This window comes from Rhopilema esculentum, chromosome 4 (assembly GCF_057945365.1).
Source record: "Rhopilema esculentum isolate cy_ngs chromosome 4, ASM5794536v1, whole genome shotgun sequence".
NCBI lineage: Eukaryota > Metazoa > Cnidaria > Scyphozoa > Rhizostomeae > Rhizostomatidae > Rhopilema > Rhopilema esculentum.
The window spans coordinates 3443984-3464288 of record NC_142818.1 but is presented as its reverse complement, the minus strand read 5'-3'; the positions used below and the strand labels follow the sequence as shown (position 1 = coordinate 3464288).

The window sequence follows — 20305 nt, the reverse complement described above, 5'->3', positions numbered from 1 at the left end:
CGCTTGTTTTATCGTCGATATTGTTTAGTTCTGGAAAATCCATTTTTAATCACTGTATGAAGGGAGTCTGACTTGGTTTTCCAAATTTTCTTAGTTTTGATTAAAGTTCTGGAAAATCCGGCAACTGGCCGGATTTCGGAAACAAATCTGGCCGGAACCGGATTTTCAAAAAATCAGCGATCCGGCGCCGGATTATCCGGCCTACCGGATATCCGGTACATCCCTATTGTGATGTGCACTAGCAAATAATAATTTGTTTTTCAATTCGTCCAAAGTGATGCCATGTTATATTTCAATTAAAAAAGGCACATTAACTTTTATTTAAATTAACAAGCTTAACTTTTTGGATACCAAGATTATCCATGGATTTTTTGGATCATCTAAATAAAAGTTTTGCTGGATGCGGCCAGTTTTGTAGCTTTTAAAAATAAAAATTTTGCAGGGGATCTCTCATCGCACACTATTCAGTTCAAAGAATTTCAAAACCACTGCAACAGTCTGTTCCGTTTGAAAATAATTTAAGCTCTAAACACGATTGTGAAATCATATTGAAAATTTCTATAACCCATTGCTTCAGACATTTTGAGAGAAATGAAAAACTTATCATTAAGTCTTGTTCCATGTTTCTCAAAGGTAATATGTCCATATAAAAGGACTGCGTATACCCAACTTGTCAAGCCACCCATCAAAATAACGGTTTGCGATTGGTTAGTATTCTTCAGATGCAAAACTGCCCACATGAAAAGCTAACCTCGCAGCAGGATAGATAAACAGAACGACCGTAATGGCTGAAGCGATGACATGAAAAATCATTTGTTTCTAAAAACCCCCGCAGAGTCGCTTGCTTTAGCTGGACACATTACCTTTAAGAAGTAAAAGCATGGAATTGATTGGATCAAGTTGTGAGTAAAAGATGTATATGTCGGGATACAAAGGTACAGAATACATGTTACCCTATTCTATTAACCGGAATCATGAAACTGACATGACTTAAGCATTATTTGTTTACAAGGTTATAATTGTGATTAATAGTGTTATTCTGACGTACCTTTACATCTTCAGTGGTATGTGGAGCAATGAAGACTTTTGGCTGCAAGCTGAATGCACAATAGTCACTTGCATCGGCCTAAAAAAACACGCAGCAAAATATAAGTAGAAGATTACTGGAAAAGAGTAGATTTCTTTGATTACTTTTAAGACAGTAAAGCGTTTGGGGGCTGCTAACCCCCTAAAGTGAACGGCCTGAGCTCAAAAGTCAATGCTAAAAATAACTGACAGCTTGCTTCCGTTGGGGTTTGTGCTCATGCGCTGTCGAGATAATTGATCACAAGGAAGCTTGTATGAAATCGTAACAATGCAGTCTTATTGGATAATGAGTCATTCATAATAAAATATGGTAAACTTTGAAATCTATAACAGGGCTTTCGCGGAAAAAAGTCTTCAAATTGCTCAGTTATACAGTAAGCAAGATATAGATGATGTGAGATAGACATGAAAATGTACAATCTTTGAACACTAAAGCACTACCTTTGAACCATTAACAGAGTAGAAAGCGACTTCAATAAGGCATTGTATCCATCTGCTGCTAGGATTGTGCACTGGCAGGCATTCATTGATAGGCACACCAACACATTGTACATTCTGAAAACAGAGTTCGTTTGGAACAACGATCTTAATACTTGGCAAAGATGACTTCTTGGCTCTCAGTTCCCCACCGGAGCTATGTAGTTTCTGTTCACCTTTATTTCCGCGAGACGCCGATTCTGGTTTTAGCTGTGTATAGGGCTGGTTGTTGGCGAATCTCTCCTGAACTTGCAGTTTCTGTTCTTTCGTGGCATTTGCTTTGTCATCCAGTGGTCGCCCAAGAACGGTTTGATTTGTTGCAACAAGCGGATAAAATGTAGCGTTACTTTCACGAACTCTAATATCCGATATGCGAGGCAAGATTTCCTGGATTTTCTCATCAGACATCTTTCGGAACTCGTCATTCATATGCTTTTTAGATGACGTCACAGCATCATCCGCAGAATCAGGGGCAATCATTTCGTTCGAAAGCTTCTTTGAAAGACGAAGCGGTTTCCACTGCTCATCCTCCATTCCCAGAGCAGCAGATTCTACTTCAGAAACTACTGGACTGAGAGTTAACCCCTTTGAGAGCTTTTCTTCAGGCTCTCCAGGTTCAATAGTCGTACTGCTCAACTGCCTTGCCGCTGTGCTTCTCAATGAAGACTGTACAGCAGAGGTATCTGTTGTCTTCTTCATAGACTGACGCGAAACAACAGCGTCCATGCTGATATCAAAACCCTGCCTCGTCTCTGTGCCATCCCATTGTACGGCAGCATCTACGGTTGTAACATTCCTACTACCTGCAGTTGCTGCTGACCTCTCAAAACTAGCACCCCGCTCTACCGACTGCATAGGATCATTTGCTTGTTTTGTAAAACACTGAACACCAGAATCCCTGTACAGTGCACGGTTCTCTCGAGGCGCAATAAGCGGAATAACGGAAGAAATCGGTCTGGCATTTCCAAGCAACTTATCAGATACCTTTAGGTTTTCCTTAGAAATACCCTTTGAAGATTTCGGACTTCTTTGCATTGGGTCTTGGAATAGAATTTGCTTTGAATTGGGTCGGTCTACATTATTGGGCACTTTATCTCCTGCCGAACGTAAACGAACAGGAACAATTTGAGAATCGGGTGTTTTTGAACGAGCTTTGGATTGCAAAGAGGACGTATTAGGAGATGGCATTGTCAGAGTATCATCAAGATCTGACATTTTCAGTGAGCTTTGCTCCTGTTTCTCTAAATCTTGACTGTTAGCATGCACCACGGTTGGTAAAGCATGTTTGCCTTTTAGTTTTTGTTGGCTATGGGAAACCGTAACATCACTCTTGTTCTGACCAAAACCCGAGGCAGGTCGATAATCGCTTGACTCCTTTGACTTTGCTTCAATGTTTTCCCGACCCTTATCTTTCCAAGTGCTATCAGCATCTCGCGTCGCCCTCTTCTCGCCTTCAATCAGTGATATAAGTAATTTGAAGATAAACTGTTGATCACTGTTTGTCGCAATGGCAATTTTCTCTGCTAAATTCGATATATTTACTCCTGAAATACCCCGCAAACTTACTCGCCCAACCCCAATATCATGCAAAAGACTTTCGGCCTCATCATTTGTCTTTGGCACATTAATATTCCCTTCCTGTCCGTGGATCACATGTTCGGCGACTTTGTCGTCTTTACTTTGAGATTCAAACGATATTTTGCTTAGGTTCGAAGGCTCTTTAGCAGGCTTCGATAAAACATAGGTTGATGCAAGACTAGAAGCAGACCCGTTCTTGTCAGTAGAGAAATCGAGCCTAGCATTAGCCTGTGCTTTGGAGACACTGGCAATGCTTGAAATAGAGTCTTTTGGCAACGGTCGGTAGAGTACAGCAGGCTTTTCAAGTGCCGGCGGTGTTTTAACCACTTTGTAGTCGTCAAAGTTTGGCTAAAGAAAATAGAAAAAGTGACAATCATTACTAAAAACTGAGGGGAGCATACAGCCGTTGCAAGAGGCAGTTCCAGGAGAGAAGAATTCAAGTACGTACGGTCAACAAGAGAGACGGCTGCACAGGTCCAGGCACGTGAAAAATATATTCGTCAGATCTTAACAGAAATCAAGATAAGCCCGCCTGAGGTGGTATGGTGATGAAGTGACAAGGGAAATGACGAGAATGAAGGGAAAACGATTCAGAGCTCTGAGTCTGCTAAGAAATGCAGGAGTTGAAAGAGAATAGAAATCCGTGACTGTGCCCTGAGGTGGAAGAACAAAAAGAGGGAGCCGAAGATGATGTAGGAAACAAAGAGAACAAGGATAAAGAATGAGAAGAAAAAGAGCAAAAAGATAGAGAAGAAGAATAAGACAAAAGGAAAGGAGCAAAATAGGAGAAAAAAGAGAAAGGGATAAATTAGAAGGAGTTAAACCTACCTAAACTAACTAACTAAAATGAAGAAGAGAGAGAAGGAGAAGAGAAAGACAAAGAAGACAAAAAAAGAGAACAAGAAAAGTAATGAGACGAAGATAACAAAGTAGAACTGGAAAAGGAATAAGATGAAGATAAAAGGGAAAAGGAAGAAGAAAGAGAAGACAAAGAAGGGGAAGAGAAAGACAAAGGAGACAAAAAAGGAGAACAAGAAAAGTAACGAGACGAAGATAACAAAGAAGAACTGGAAAAACAATAAGATGAAGATAAAAAGGAAAATGAAGAAGAAAGAGAAGACAAAGAAGGAGAAGAGAAAGACAAAGGAGACAAAAAAAGGAGAACAAGAAAAGTAACGAGAGGAAGATAACAAAGGAGAACTGGAAAAGGTATAAGATGAAGATAAAAGGGAAAAGGAAGAAGAAAGAGAAGACAAAGAAGGAGAAGAGAAAGACAAAGGAGACAAAAAAGGAGAACAAGAAAAGTAACGAGACGAAGATAACAAAGAAGAACTGGAAAAGGAATAAGATGAAGATAAAAGGGAAAATGAAGAAGAAAGAGAAGACAAAGAAGGGGAAGAGAAAGACAAAGGAGACAAAAAAGGAGAACAAGAAAAGTAACGAGACGAAGATAACAAAGAAGAACTGGAAAAGGAATAAGATGAAGATAAAAGGGAAAATGAAGAAGAAAGAGAAGACAAAGAAGGGGAAGAGAAAGACAAAGGAGACAAAAAAGGAGAACAAGAAAAGTAACGAGACGAAGATAACAAAGAAGAACTGGAAAAGGAATAAGATGAAGATAAAAGGGAAAATGAAGAAGAAAGAGAAGACAAAGAAGGAGAAGGGAAAGACAAAGGAGACAAAAAGGAGAACAAGAAAAGTAACGAGACGAAGATAACAAAGAAGAACTGGAAAAGGAATCAGATGAAGATAAAAGGGAAAATGAAGAAGAAAGAGAAGACAAAGAAGGAGAAGAGAAAGACAAAGGAGACAAAAAAGGAGAACAAGAAAAGTAACGAGACGAAGATAACAAAGAAGAACTGGAAAAGGAATACGATGAAGATAAAAGGGAAAATGAAGAAGAAAGAGAAGACAAAGAAGGGGAAGAGAAAGACAAAGGAGACAAAAAAGGAGAACAAGAAAAGTAACGAGACGAAGATAACAAAGTAGAACTGGAAAAGGAATAAGATGAAGATAAAAAGGAAAATGAAGAAGAAAGAGAAGACAAAGAAGGAGAAGAGGCAGAAGATAAAGAAAACTTGATGGAATTTCAGAGTCAGGCTGATTATCTGAAAGTTAATCACCGAATATTTGGAGACCATATAATAAGGCGAGGAAACACATAATGCATTTATCAAAGACAAAGTAAGCGTTAGTGAAGGACCAATCAAGTTACAAATAACCGTGACAGTATAATCTAATATAGCCTTTGTCAGTCATCAAAAGTTTGATCTTGAAGGCAAAATGCGTTGGCTTAGCTATCGGAAAAATTGACTTGCTTCAGAGACTTTGCTTTTGAAGGTTTCAAAGTTACAAGCTGACTAAAAGGATTTAGAGTATAGTTATCACTTTGGCCTAAAAAAACTAATTGTTAACGTAATTCAATTTTGATAAATAAATTCCTTTACGCACAATGAATTTTCTGCTATTCGTATGTACACATCAGGGTCTATCTAATATAGATTCATAAAAACCAAACCAAGTGAAAATCATTATAAATATCATTTTTGATCATTATTACAGGGATAAATAGTATTGTTTGCCAAATCAATTAAAACATGAGGATAGACTAAGAGGCTCGAACTGACGATTCGTAGTTCCAAGCGAAATCCTGTATTTTATTGGTGATTTATCTTCAGAAAGTACAAATTCGCATATTGGCATATTCGCATATGCTATCTAAAATACAGCAAGAAAGATGTTTTATTTCCTAAATAGACGAGGTACAAAATTATGACATAAAGACATAGACTTTCACAACTTTTGAAAAGATAAATTTTGAATCCTAGAATTCGATTACAAACAACAAGGTGTGCCTTTGACGAGGGCTTTGTATGACGTCACCACTAACAAAATTCAAACCAGTGACCTACCCTAGGCCTGTCTGGTCTGTCCAGACTGAAGGTTCCCATATCCTCTGACATTGCATTGAAGTACTTGCTGAGTCTAACTTCGCCCTTTTCATTCACAGTATCCAGTTCCCATTCTGATTCGTGAGACATGTTCGCAAGCTATTAAAAAGAGCAGAATTAAAAAGACGATTTTTCACCATTTTGGATTAGCATTCTTAGAGTATTTTTAGAGCATTTTAAAGCATGGAGATTCAAGTTGTAGCAAATACAAGGCTTACACTATAGATTCTAACTAATTTTGAGGCACTATAACATATCAGCATTCAGTTTTAGACCCATGCTTAATGCACACAATCTTTTTATTGGCCAACTTGACTCTGTACCAGGAAAAAAGTTCTTTAACATCTGCCAATCATCAGAAATTTTTTTTCAAAAGAGAGGACGATCAAAAAAGTGTGTGAGGTCCTCTTCGAAGACCCTCCTTTTAATACAGAAACCTACATCTTACAAGAATGGACTTGCACCCGGGAAGAGAACATTCTTTTTTAATTTTGAGTGAGAGAAAGTTTGAATATGAGGCGTACCGTGTAAGCAGTTGTGTAAGCAGTTGCAAAGAGTTTCGATTTTATGAAGGTTTGCGTCGGGGAAATATGTCGTGTTTGTATGCATATTTCTTTGTTTCCAAGCCGATTGATCTGCACTCGAACCGGGTCACAAGTGCCTAACCACATTTATAAAATTGTATCGATATCCGTGCATTATGGTTATATTGCGATCATTATAACAATGTTCCTTATAAAGAGGGAGCGGTTGAAGGCAATTTAGGGAAGCCATATGTAAACCCTTTTACGTACAAAAAATTATAGTTTCCTGAAAAGTATTTAACTCTTGTTGAAGAAATTTGAAATCAATAAGAATTTAGGGTACTTGCTTCATCGGCAATCCACTTTTGACATTTACCATAAAAATAGTTTTTTAAGGTTTACGAACAAATAATGTCAAACTGACATGATATCATTAAGGGCAGCTTTCAAAATTTTCACAAATTTCCTGCCAAAAACTCTGCTTTTAGTCAACATGATGGATTGCAGTCTTTGCTTGGCAGATTTAGACAACAATAATTTGCCCAAGCCTAAGATATGCAAATATGAACTTTAGGGAAACCTTTCGCATAAAAAAAACCCCTTCTTTATTCTATGTAGTTGAAATTCCGGTTTAGGTAGCAGCCCCCCCCCCCAAACTACACCAAAAAGCATTTCTATACGTCACCAATCGTAATTGGCTCCAGAAATTACACAATATGAAGATTTCTGTGAAGCTACGCCATTCCATAACAAATCAAAAAGTAAACATGAATATAGTATAAAACATAAATACACCAAAAAGCATTTCTATACGTCACCAATCGTAATTGGCTCCAGAAATTACACAATATGAAGATTTCTGTGAAGCTACGCCATTCCATAACAAATCAAAAAGTAAACATGAATATAGTATAAAACATAAATACACCAAAAAGCATTTCTATACGTCACCAATCGTAATTGGCTCCAGAAATGACACAATATGAAGATTTCTGTGAAGCTACGCCATTCCATAACAAATCAAAAAGTAAACATGAATATCGTATGAAACAATTTCCCAAAAAACTGACCTTGCTTATTGTATTAGAATGTAGAAAACTTCTTTCATCGTCATCAAATAATGCTTCGGCATCTAAATGGAAATAATCAAAGCTGGAAATGAATGTAACAAGGGCAGTGGTGTAACGCAGGTATCTTTGATCGATCACTAAAGACCCCCGACCAAAATAAGTTTTACATTTATGTTAAGACTTCATTCAACATTACCCCACATTCAAAAACTTTCAAAGTTCTTCAACTGAAGGTGCTACAACTCATCCTAGTTAACAAGAGGTTATTTTAAGTTGCTATTTTGATTCGCATGCTTTACAGCGTTGGATGGGGTTTTCTTGCAGTCCGGAAATATGGGCCCCGCTTCGATTTTTCATTGTTGTCCCAGATGCCTATGTTACGCCAATGAACGAGTGTCTTCTGTCTAACTATTTTGAATAATCCTAATAAAGACTAACTGATCCACGAAAGATTCAGCACTAAAACAGTTAATAAGGACTTATTTTGGGAAGGAGCTCTCCATGGACAATTAACAGCCATTTGTAGTTTACTTAAGAAATGATGAACCAGGCTGTGTTATAACACACTCTAACTGTCAGTAAAGGATAGAAGACACTTTATTCTGTACCAGCATTGTTTTTAAATTCCAACGTAATCCAGTTGAAATAAAACAAATATCACAAAATAGAATACAATATTTTGAAACGCACTACTCTGTGAGAAAAGTTCCTGATGCTTTACGCTTCACTGGTCAACTAGACAAAGCCGAAAGTATAGGTTAGATTTTTCATTTGAAAAAAATGTATAAACTCATGTCTCAAATTGAGGGCTGATTGACCTTGTCTCGAGCCCGTTTGAAAAACAATTTGAGGCTGTGATGTGTGTTTATAACACATACTAGACTCACCTTGGCTGTTGATTTTGAAGCCAGAATCCCCAACCTCAGATTCATTTTGTACACCTGAAAACGAGCAAAATAGCTTACAAATTCGAATATAGTAAGAAATTTTATGCTTGATGTGAACCAGTGCTTACCATAGAAAATGATCAAGTAAGATCCAATGCCTTATAAAAACAAACACTTGTTGGAAAAATTCATGCTTTTGCTATGATGAATAGACAAGACTGTAATTGCAATCAGAGTCATTATAAATCATTACTAAAAAATTATGTTTTTCTAAAGGGTATAGAAATTTTGTAATATTATCTTTGAAGCAAAACGTTTTTTCAGGCAAAGAAGATATAGCCGAACATAGACGGCAAGGCAAGAGCTCACGCCAATTGTACTAGACTACGCCAGCATATTCATGACTGAAAATTGAAATGAATATCCAAGACAACGCCCAAAAAAATTTAGGACGATATTTTCCCCATTCGTAATCTTTCAATTGACTCACGACCCAAAAACATTCCTACCTTTTGAACTTAAGTATTTTTCTTAGGTAACTTAAAAATATAAAGCACAATATTTGGTGGGGAACATTAGCAGAATTAAATATATAGTTTCTAAAATAATAGAAATTTAAGCATCTGCAAAACCAACAAGAATCGCTAGCAACGAGGCGAATGCTCCTCTTGTGCCTGCATGCGAAGAAGGGGGGAGGGGGGCGCTTACGTTTGAACCAGGGTTATACTTGATACATTTCAATCCTTTCTCCATCATGCTCTATGAAGTGAAGAACATAACATCATCCACTCACCAAAACCCGAGAAAGACATAGCCAGTCTATTATTTTCACTCATATCCATTGTATCAAAGGGGTTCTTGTTATATGCGAAGCTGGAAAACGGATTCATTGACGTATCCATAGATTTCCGAAAAGGATTCTTAGACGAGAGGCTTTCTTCCATGGAGGGCTCCCCTATAAAATGAAAAATAAGATATTCAACAATTAATTTAAACAAACATTGTGAATCTGATCACCTCTTTCCGCTCCCCATGTAACGCCTGATTTTCAGGTCGTTTCAAACACTTAACCTAGGGAGCTTGAATCATTAACAATCCATGGTGATCAGAAGCGGGTGTTTTTGCTTATACATATACGAGGGAAGAAATGCAATGCTTTAAATTCTGATTTTGAGAAGGTCCATCAGTGTTGCTGGCTTACAAAGGCAGCCAGTGAAAGAGCATCAGGTATTCGGTACGTTTTAGATGCAAAAAATTTGTCAACACGTTTGATGACAACGAGTACGGCTATTTGGAAGTTAATATACTAAACAACGTTGAAAATAATCGCGAAATTGTGAGTAGTTATAGAGAGCTTGATGCGTTAAACTCATTTTAGAGCAAGATTCAGAAAATACAATTTCCTTTATCATTGTTCATAGATTGAGCCTCTAAACTCAGAGAGAATCTTTATAATATCCAAAAGACTTTCTTTCATAAAGAAAATTCCTCAAACCGTAGTGTCAATTTGAAATAATTACAGTTATTCGCTGCTACTGTTGCTGCTGTTCCCGTAGGGGTATCTGCTGGAAAGCTTTCTCTGTCGACTGTTGGAGTTTCAAGGCTCTCCATGGAGAACGGAAAGGCTCCTGTGATAGTCTGCAAAAATTAAAAGCGTATAAATTGATAAAACATAAAGCATTCTGTAAACGGTGTTTTTCGAGGATGATCTTTTAACGAAATAGAATAAGTTGGCATGGATTGTAGACGATCTTTTAGAGAGATAGAATTGATAGTGTGTTGCTCATATCATAAGGATTAATTTTAGCACCATTTTCATCTTTCTATTCATCATCGAGCATTCAAGTTTCAGAACAAAGACTCGAGTCAGAAGGAAAGTTTATGCTTTTTTAATAGAGAATGCTTATTTCGTGGAATCTTCCACATTTTCGACAGAAACGGTTACACGACGGTTTGGTAAGTTTAGCTTGGCAAAACTACATTAGCTTCAAAGGAAAAAGAGTATGTTAAAAATCATTGCAACTTAACTCTCAATTTCTATTATTTGGTAGGCGGAGTAATAGCCAAAGATGAAGAACTTATATGCTAAGAAGTGGAAAAATCAACAACGCAAATCATGTCACTGATTTCTTTCGTCCGGAATCACGTCCTACTTATTTATTACCTTCAGTTTCTTTCTATCATTTCATAGACGATTCAATAAATATAAATTCCCGCCCATTCGGTACATTCAACCAATCAATCTAATACGACAGATGGATGTTACTGATAACAGATTTTCGCAGTGAATAATACATTTAAAAAGGAATTTAAGATGTATTGATTTACCTTGTCGCCTTCACTATCATCTCCCACAACATCTCTTTTATTTCTGTAAAACAGAACTCATATGTCATTGCCTTGATTTTAGAAAATTATGTGAAAATCCGCATTTTAGCAACAATAAAAGGCATAACAATTAACTGGCATTGTTACTCTTAAATAAACTTTATACTTGAATACGGTTAACTATACAGAGGAATCTAGATCTTGTCCCTTTTAGGTAGGTTGCTCTTTGTCAATGTCCAGTTATAAAAAAGACGATGCATTCATCAGGTAGTATAGTCTTGCTTATATCACGAGGCATGGACGATTTTTTTCTGATGCATTTTTAGAAAACGAGCCCATTAAAAACCTTTTGGCATACTTTCTCCATCGGGAATATCTTTCTACGAAGCAAAGCAACAAACGAACATTGGGAGGCTGGTGATGATGTCTTAAAAACTTGTTCTTAAATTTGTTAAATTTTGACTATAAGATCTAAAAAACATGGTAAATAAATCTATATGTGGCAGTGAACCATAAGAAACTGCTTGTTTCACTTGATTCGCAAATTCTAGAACAAAGCCCAAAACACAGTGCTTGACAGGAAAAAGCCAGAGATCTTTTGGAAAGACCTCAGCCAATTTTGTTTCAATCTGCCAGCTTTCGCAAATCTAGAAAAATTATATAATGTTCGTTCAAAACATGCAGTCAGAATTCGGAAAATTCTGAAACGATAAAAGATGACGTCATCATGCATCTACAACTGAAAAAATCGTCACATGACAACTTCAGAATCCGTTAAAACTGCTTTATTTTGTAGCTTATTGATTGCAAGGTTTACAGTAACATTGACATTGGTGGTGGCAGGGATAAAATAATGAATCACCTCGGTGAATCAAATACTGGATCATCTGAAAGCAAACTTGTCGCGTCTTGAGTGTCACTTCCGATGCCTGGGGTGGCTGGGGCAGACTACAAAAAAGCATAATTTCATGTTTTGTGAAAATTGATATTATCCATAAGAATATATGTGACACTTAAAGACTCATTGCTAACAATGAGCCTTTGCGAGCGTGGCAAATTGTCCAGGCGACGATCCAAACAATGGCAGTCAAATCTTACGGATTAACCAAAATTGATTTCAGACTGTCTGAAAATGCATTATGGGGTGCTTGCGTAGCGCAATGGCTCATTGTTAGCAATAAATCTTTTAAGTTTGACACTAAAAGATAAAATTGCTTTTTAGAATGAAACATTGACCGAGAAAGGGTGTCTTGTTAAAAGTAGCATTTGCAACCAAAATACATAATCTTGTATGTTTCTAGAATCTTTAAACGACGACAGCAGCGAGGTTATGGCAAAAAGTTCAAGCTGTTTGGAACAAGTAAGGTAGTGCCTCTAACTAAATAATGCATTCTTGAAACTTACCAGTCGGTGGTAAGATAGAAGCCTACCCCTTTCATTGGAAAATATCACAAGGACTGATAAGCATATACCCTTAAAAGCGACAACGACCCAAACAATTACGCTTTACAAGGTAGATAGATACTACCACCTCTGAAAATCTGAACATTGTTGTATTTTCATCCATCCAATTATTCTGTGGCGTTGAGTTTTGTCTTAGCATAACACCAGGAGTGCTTGAAGCAATAAAAAATCTTGCAGATAATCTTGACTCTTCACTTGAGTCGGCATCGATTGTTGCTGGCTAAAAGAAGAAGGGTTTCCTGAAAGATGCATTACTGTAATTAATCTAATGATTAAAGATCAAATAAGATCTTGAATCCAAACAATGCAAGCCGGGGTCATCATAACAAAGAAGTACGATCAATAATTGATAACAAATATAAGAGATGGTGAATTTCCTTTATGGCATTCCTATCAAGAAAAAGGGATTTTGTTAAAGGTGGGTGGAAAACTGATCAACGAGTCTTCTTGAATCATGGTAGGCATACAAATCATATGCAATCGAACTAACCAAAACATCGCTGCGAGGCGTCAAATTGCTAAGAAACTGGTTATCTTCGATGCTGTCTCGTATATCTGCAGGGTTTCGCCATTGCTGGCTAGATGCTGGAACCGAGTCTCCGACAGGTCTTTCTCGCTCTATAAAGAAATTTTACTTCTATTATTCAATGAAAACTTTCTTTGAAAACTTTCTATTATTCAAAGAAAAAATTGCAGATTTAAATTCGTGGCATTTCCAAAGTACCTTCAAAAAATCTTATATTTTATGTGGTTTAGCCTAGGGAGGCTATATCTCCTTAAAATTTTTCAATCTGACTAATACAAAGCTCTTGGACTCGGCTCCTAGTTGCAAAGAATTATCTGGTCTAGCAGGAAACCGTAAAAAGCCTATTACAAAGAGAGAGGTTGGCGGCTATATGGGCATTCGGTCAAATCATGTTTTGCCTAAGCAATGGGGTCTTCAGCCAGTGTACAAGTGTCTGATTGGTCAGATCGCGCTTATCTATCTGCATCTTTGATGAAACCATATCTTACAGGAAAACCACCGTATTGTCCCTCACGTGATATTATTTGGTTTAGGGTAATACCTTAGCTAGCATAGCTTGACAAAAAAGACACAACATAGTCATGATATTCCTACAAAAACGCATACCTACAAAAAGATACAGAATCAGTGAAATTCCCTTTCTCCAAATCGACGAAATTGTTCGATCAACAACAAGGGAATGCCTGCAGTTACAAACAACTCGAGCCAATTTTCACCTCAGAGTGGGCTTAATTTAAAATAAGCACACATTATAATGATAATAAATTGCTTTTAAGTTTTGGCATTGTCTTACCGGGCAAGTTTTCGCTCGATTGTGTGATTGGCTGAACAGTAGCTGTTGCTCGAACACGTGACCTGGATCGCGCTTCACGAGATCGCACTACAAACAAAACACAACTTTTGAATCGTTTGTATCGCCAAAGCTATTTTCTCTATTATGATGAAAAATTCTCCTGTAAAATATCAGCTTCTCCTTACTCAGTCAGTGCATTCTTAATGAAAATTGATAGAAACGAATTACAGTAAGCTCGAACCCCCTATAACTCGAACGGTCGCTGAGTCGAACTAATTTTGTGTTCCCTTTGAACCTTGTGCAACACTTTAATATAGAAACACCCCGGATAATTTGAGCTACCGATAACTCGAACATTCACTACCTCGAACATTATCGATTCCCATATGGGCTATTAAACTCGAAACTGATTTTTGGTGTCCAGGAAAAAATAGCAACCATAGATAAAACAAACTAATGTATTTTCATTAAAATAAAATATTTCTTTTCATAACATATTTTCGAAACATATTTCTTTAGTTCCTTAATATGCAGACTGCGAAGAACAACAATTTTTTCTCCATCACCAAGATGGCACCGCGCACCAATTCTTTGGACAATCCTCTTTGCTTCAGAATGACTTCGTAGAAAGAAACTTACAGTTTTGACAAAACGTAATTTATCCCTTTAGGACACATACGAGCCTCGATAACCGAGCCTTCGATAACTTAAACAATTTCATTGGTCCTTTGAAGGTTCGAGCTATTGGAAGTTTAATGTACTCTTAGAGTTACAAATTATATCAAGAGAAAATTACAGTGCTTTTGAATACAGAACTGGCTCAAACAGCTGAAAAAATTGATTTCGCATTGAGAGCTGTGTTAACCTCTTGTCAATAACTATTTCATGAAATGATGCTGAATCGATTTGATTGCCAGAAAGCTATCTATTTCTTTTGCAAGTGGAGCTTGCTCTATTTTAACCAACAAAAGCAAAAACAAAAGCTGTTCTTGCTGGATTCAGCACAAAAAATATTTTATTTCCACAAAACGCTTATTACTTAGATAAATATGAAGTTTTGTGTGCGATCTTGAAACAAATTAACACATTTTGTTTTTGAATAGGCAAATCCCCGACGAATGAAACATTTGACTCCACTAACACATAATGCTTAGTTAATACCTTGATTCTCATACATCTTAAGAAATAATTCTGAATTCTTGCAAAACTAGGCAACGAATAACGGTAACGTATTGCTTTCATACCTCGTATTGCAACTCCCCCGTCTCCATCGACATCACTGTCACTATGGCCACTACTTCCATCACCACCACCACCCCCGTCACCAGGCACTTCCCTTGAGAATACATCGTCCCCTTCTGCTAACTGTCGCTCTTCTGCAAGCGAGAAACACATGTGATACGGATGGCTAAAAATAGTCTTTTAAAAATAGCATTTCAATGAAGGCACATTGCACTAAGTTTCAAATACATACCTAGGATAGTTAGTTCATTTCCTTGCTCTCTCTCATCCAGGAAAGCGCCCAGCTGTCTCTGATTGATGGTTCCGATTCTGCTTCGTGCAAAATTCAAGGTTGTTCCATCATCACTGTCACTACTACTTCCATCAAGACAAGGCCTCTGATGAATCTCAATACCTTTGTCAAAATCTGCGGAAAGTTTGCAAGTCATAAGTCACGAATAACGCAAGTTATTTCTCTATAACTTCGAATAACCAGGGGGTAGCAAGAGGGGGGACATGTGGGCCTGTCCCCAAAATATTTTAGAGGCTCCCCAAACCAAAACGTTTGCAGATCGTAATGAGTTTGAAAATGTGCACATGTTGCCTTTTAACCCTCTCTCCCAAGACTGTGTTGGTTTATACATGTTCATGTATTGCCTTTTTACCTGATTTTTAATAAAGTCATTTCAATATGTCGGTAAAAACATTAGCCCCACTCCCAACCAACCCAATGCTACAAACAATAATAAACATCGGATCAAAAAAAAATTTGCGTAACTTCAATTACCAGATCGTTCCAAGTTCTTTTTTTCTACCTTTGAAGCGACTGCTTGTTTTTCATCATGAGCTACAGGTTCTCTATCCATCCCGCTTCGTTTTTGTTCATCTTGAAACTCTTTGTCCACCTTAACAGAATTCAGAGATGTTGGTTGAATGACATTGGTAATGCCACTGCTAACAATAATTCTAAATACAATTTAGCTTTAGACGAGAAATTTTTTATTCCTTTTCTGCAAGAATACTTTGTTGGCGGTGAAGTTGACGTTGGTTATAGTCAAACCAAATCTTTTTTCAGAAATCAAAGCTGCAAATAAAGCTTAACTCGATAGTTTTGATGGCTTGAATGTGACCTCTGGCTGTAGAAAGCAGTATAACTTTACACGGAGCGATTTTATCAGGAGTCGAGTGTTGGATGGGAATCTTATCAGAGTAATGAGCTTTGTTTGGATCATGAAATCTGGAGTAGTGAATAAGATTAGCATAAAAGTAGTATCATCTCAAGATCTATTAGACAAATTTATGGCAAAAAAAAACACGAAAATCCATGAAACTTGATGACAGAAAAGCTAAGGAGCAGAAGAGCGTCAATGGTTGGCGGAAAAGGTGTGGTGAGGGAGAGTGCGGGAAAGGAACGAAATAAACTTCCAAACCAAGGGTAGAGCTCTATGAAAGTCAATACCAAACTGTCACTCTACTACAGGGTCAGACTTCATCGACTTCGATTGGTCCAATCTACTTCGCAGCAGGCTTTGTCGAATCGTGAGCTTTGGCACGTTAAGATATGGTCGGATTCATTTAACAAAAACTGTTTCGAAAACGGGTAATCGTGTCGTTTCGGCAGGCATAATTACGAATCTAGTTTCGAGAAATGTCGAAATAAGATAAAAACATTCTACAATTACAGCGCCATTTTTTGTGGCTCATGATGCTCTTTACACCGAAGAGTGAGCTTCGATCATTTGGGTATTCTTCAATTGATGTACCAGTTTACTTGCTCTTTATTCAATCTAGGCCTTGTTGAAGATGCCATGAAAAAGTGGCAATAAATGACAGCGAGAGGAAGTTAAATCTTATTCTTTGATTTATTCGAAAGGAATAGAATAAGTTCGATTCATGAAAAATCTAATTCGATTGTCTGAAGGGACTTTCCACTTTCAACTTTTCTTTATACACGATCATATTTAGCCATATTTAGTAAGTTGAATCCAAGAAGCCTAATCATGAAAGAGTGATTTAGAATTGGCAAATATTAATCAATAACAACAGATTGTTGCCTAAATGAAAAAGTACATAGATTTCCAGCAATAATTCCATTCTGGACCTCTCAAATCGGCCCCTCCCAATTTGGGCCTTTTATGAATTTGAAAAATTACAGGGCCCGTTCTCTCTTGAATTAGCCCATTCCCTGTCAGATTCAGTTTTCAATTTTATATTTACTGTATTATTATTTGTGGACAAAATCATGTCTTGATAAAATTAGCATTTAGGACTTGGGGTTTTTGAGCTTGTCAAAATTTTTTGCTTCCAGAGTGAGGCAAAGTCAAGGCAGAGGCTTATTCAGGGGGACCAATTTGAAAATTTATGGTTTGTATAATATCTATGCTGGCACCAGAAAGGTTTGCCTTATGAATCACCCATCATAAGCTCAAGTTATTCACAACCAACCTTGGAAGAGAATTCCATGAGATTTCCTTCAGTTTTATCTTCATTGCTGGGGTTTGGCAAATGCCTTTGAATTCTATCTTCAGTCAAAAACTTCATGACAATTTGTTGACGCCCAGTGCTTGGTGTATGCAGGAGACCTTCCCCTGACAATTGTAGGATATCTAGAAAATTTGTTTTGCTGCTAGCACACACCTGATCTCATATAAGCATTTACAATTGTTAGAAAATGAATTTTTTTTTAAAAATATACATGAATAAAGCTGATATCATGGTTTTAAGAATGTAGAACAATAATGAGAATTGTCATTGTACATATAATATGAATTATTTGAAGCAGCAATTTGTAGCAATAAAAAACGAAAACGAGGGACCTTACTGTAGCTAAAGAGTAGATTGAGTAAATGGTTGAGTCAATTGATCTTTGCTTAAAAAAGCATTGTCATTGACATGTTGAACAGTATCATGAACTTACCTGAGCTATCTGAATTTTGTGAGTTTGCTTCAGCTACATTGGGTAGGCTGAGTCTGAAGTAACTCATGTTTTCACTGTCATTACCATTTTCAGATTCTGCAAAGACAAATAACGTAAAGAAACATAAACATTTTATCGCAAAAATATAGTATTCAATTTGGTCTTGAATAAGAAAAAAGCAAATTTCCTCCAATATTAAGTTGAAAAAAACCAGGAGGGGAATTTGGTGTGAAGTTGCTGTATTCAGCCTTTGATAATTCTTAACATATTAGTTGGTGGAACTAGCTAAAAGGATTTTTCATTCTGCAATCTATCTTCTTTATGTATTCCAACAATTTTAATTATGGTTAAATTCAGTCAAACAAAACCAGACACACACCTTGAATTAAAAAATGCAAACATTTGGAGTTCTTTTGGAGCCAAGTTTAGGTCAAAACATCTTTACCAGTATAATATACAAAAAGTTATAAATTTAAAACAGTCTTGAAATTTGAAAAATGGCTTTGAAAAAAGCAAATATTTACAACATACTTAAAACGTTTTGGTCGGACACTCCTCTAAAAATGTCATAATAATTTTCTGGAAAAACAAGATGGAAAATATATATCCAGTTGTGGTTAGAAAATTTGCCAATCAGAGAAACGGAAGCATATTTCCTGTTGGCCTATTTCAATCCACAACAATATATTTTCCATCTTGTTTTTTGAGAAACGTATACTGCTGTTTTATATATTGAAGAGCATCAGGTGAGAAAGCTTCAAGTATCTTGTAAAATGTTTGCTTTTTTCAAAGCCAATTTTCAAAGTTTAGATTACCAAAAACTTAATCTCGAAATTTCTTTCACTATGAATTTCATAGCATGCCATGATTTGCAGTGTATCAATGACTTCATTGTTGTTTTTCTTACATTAACCAGACCTATCAAAAAGGATCATTAACAAGACCTTTCAACCACTTATAGCAACCCGTGTTTGCTTTTTAAAATAATGATAAACCTAAGTGTAAGTTTAATTGTTTAATATAAACCTACCTTTATGGGTTGTCTGCAAATGCTCATCTTGAAATTCAGAGAAGGTCCTGTCAAATTCTGTGAATGATTCTAGTCCACTCACATGAGAGGGGAATGAAATCTCACTTATGTTTGTCTGTGAAGCTTCGTCAAAATTGAAGTCATTACCAAAGATGCCTTCTTTGCTAGCCATTTTATGAAGAAAATGTCAACAGGCAGCAAGGATGAGCTGCAAAGATAAAAAAGTGGGGAAATGTGAAACATGATAATAGCCTTCTAATAGTATGTTGATCTTAAAATTCTCAAGGTTACAATATTTCTTAGAAAAAAAAATGCTCATAAATCAATGCTTGTGACTCCTTGCAGTAATCCAGAAATGCAAAAATGATGCACTTATTGTGTTTGAGAATAAAAAATCCAAATTATTTATATTTGGTATGGAAATATTTCAGTGCACTTCGTTACTATTTTGGCTCAATAATTTGTTAGTGTTCTTTTTTTCATGTTGTTTCTCAGTATTTACATAAAATTTTGAAACAATGATCAGATGTGTGCAGCTGTACTCTTAAAGCTAAATGGTCTGTGTATAATATATATGAAATTTATATTACTTACACGACCTAGGCTTCAATGAGAAATGCACGCTTGAAAAATATCTTAGAATCCTCTTACACAGCGTATAAATATTGGCCAAAACGAACGGACTTATTTTCAAGCAATGCGAGATTGAGACATAGAAAAACGAACCAAACAATATATCATATACACTCGAAAAATCCAAAAAATTCTTAACAGTTCAAAGTCATCAACAATGTTACTGAAATATGATATCCCGTTGTAAAATAACAGTCCTACCACAATTGTCAGTCAAATCAAATCTCCATTGAAATCAACTCGCTGCTTCCATCGCGTTTTGGCAATAAGCATGAATCTCCCTCTCTTTACTAAATTGTTGTCAAAATCACGAAAGTATAATAGCTTGAGCAGTAGACGATGTCTTAAATTGGTTTGTAGTACAAAATGTATACATAACCGATAATTTAACTGTCTGTACAAACGAAGCAATTTGTATATGGCGCGTATAAAAAATCAAATCATTATCTAAATTGAAGTGAATTTATCTCCTTCACAGGGAACAAATAACAAGATAACAAGGTGAAGGTAAGAGCGAGGCAAGATGCTCCGCACTCATCGGCGGGCTCAGGAACCAATTTAGACACCCCCATCTAGAATAAGTTGTCAATCAATAATAGTCTATATGACTAGAAAGACTTTGGAAATTTTTTTCTTCTTCAGTGAGTGACCCCCTTTGGATGCTTCAGTTACGAGGCCCATAACGACTTTGAGAATACACGTACCTATTATAAACCAACCTTTCATCAGGGGTGTAGGGTCCTCAGGCGGCTGAGCCTCTCTTTTCAATGCCAATCAATAAAAAACGACAAAAAACACAAAGCACCCTTGATAACATCAA

At 36.6% G+C, this 20305-nt stretch overlaps 1 protein-coding gene across 3 annotated transcripts in view; it reads right to left on the bottom strand.

The window, feature by feature from the left end:
- LOC135691023 (uncharacterized) overlaps positions 1 to 19925 on the bottom strand; it is a 40534-nt gene extending 20609 nt beyond the window's left edge. Inside the window, exons 1-19 of one of the 3 annotated variants that reach the window (XM_065208745.2) lie at positions 19687 to 19925; positions 18853 to 19060; positions 17823 to 17918; positions 17351 to 17511; positions 15693 to 15810; positions 15159 to 15332; positions 14929 to 15060; positions 13685 to 13771; positions 12856 to 12983; positions 12430 to 12585; positions 11764 to 11849; positions 10902 to 10944; positions 10094 to 10211; positions 9367 to 9528; positions 8574 to 8627; positions 7687 to 7748; positions 6054 to 6191; positions 1528 to 3489; positions 1049 to 1126 (exon numbers count right to left, since the gene is read on the bottom strand). In XM_065208745.2, the coding sequence (XP_065064817.2) occupies positions 1049 to 1126; positions 1528 to 3489; positions 6054 to 6191; positions 7687 to 7748; positions 8574 to 8627; positions 9367 to 9528; positions 10094 to 10211; positions 10902 to 10944; positions 11764 to 11849; positions 12430 to 12585; positions 12856 to 12983; positions 13685 to 13771; positions 14929 to 15060; positions 15159 to 15332; positions 15693 to 15810; positions 17351 to 17511; positions 17823 to 17918; positions 18853 to 19024 (3927 nt within the window). In that variant the 5' untranslated portion in view covers positions 19025 to 19060; positions 19687 to 19925. The remainder of the gene's footprint in view (positions 1 to 1048; positions 1127 to 1527; positions 3490 to 6053; positions 6192 to 7686; positions 7749 to 8573; positions 8628 to 9366; positions 9529 to 10093; positions 10212 to 10901; positions 10945 to 11763; positions 11850 to 12429; positions 12586 to 12855; positions 12984 to 13684; positions 13772 to 14928; positions 15061 to 15158; positions 15333 to 15692; positions 15811 to 17350; positions 17512 to 17822; positions 17919 to 18852; positions 19061 to 19686) is intronic. The other 2 variants (XM_065208747.2, XM_065208746.2) reach the window with 2 other exon arrangements.
- Between the last annotated feature and the right edge of the window lie 380 nt (positions 19926 to 20305).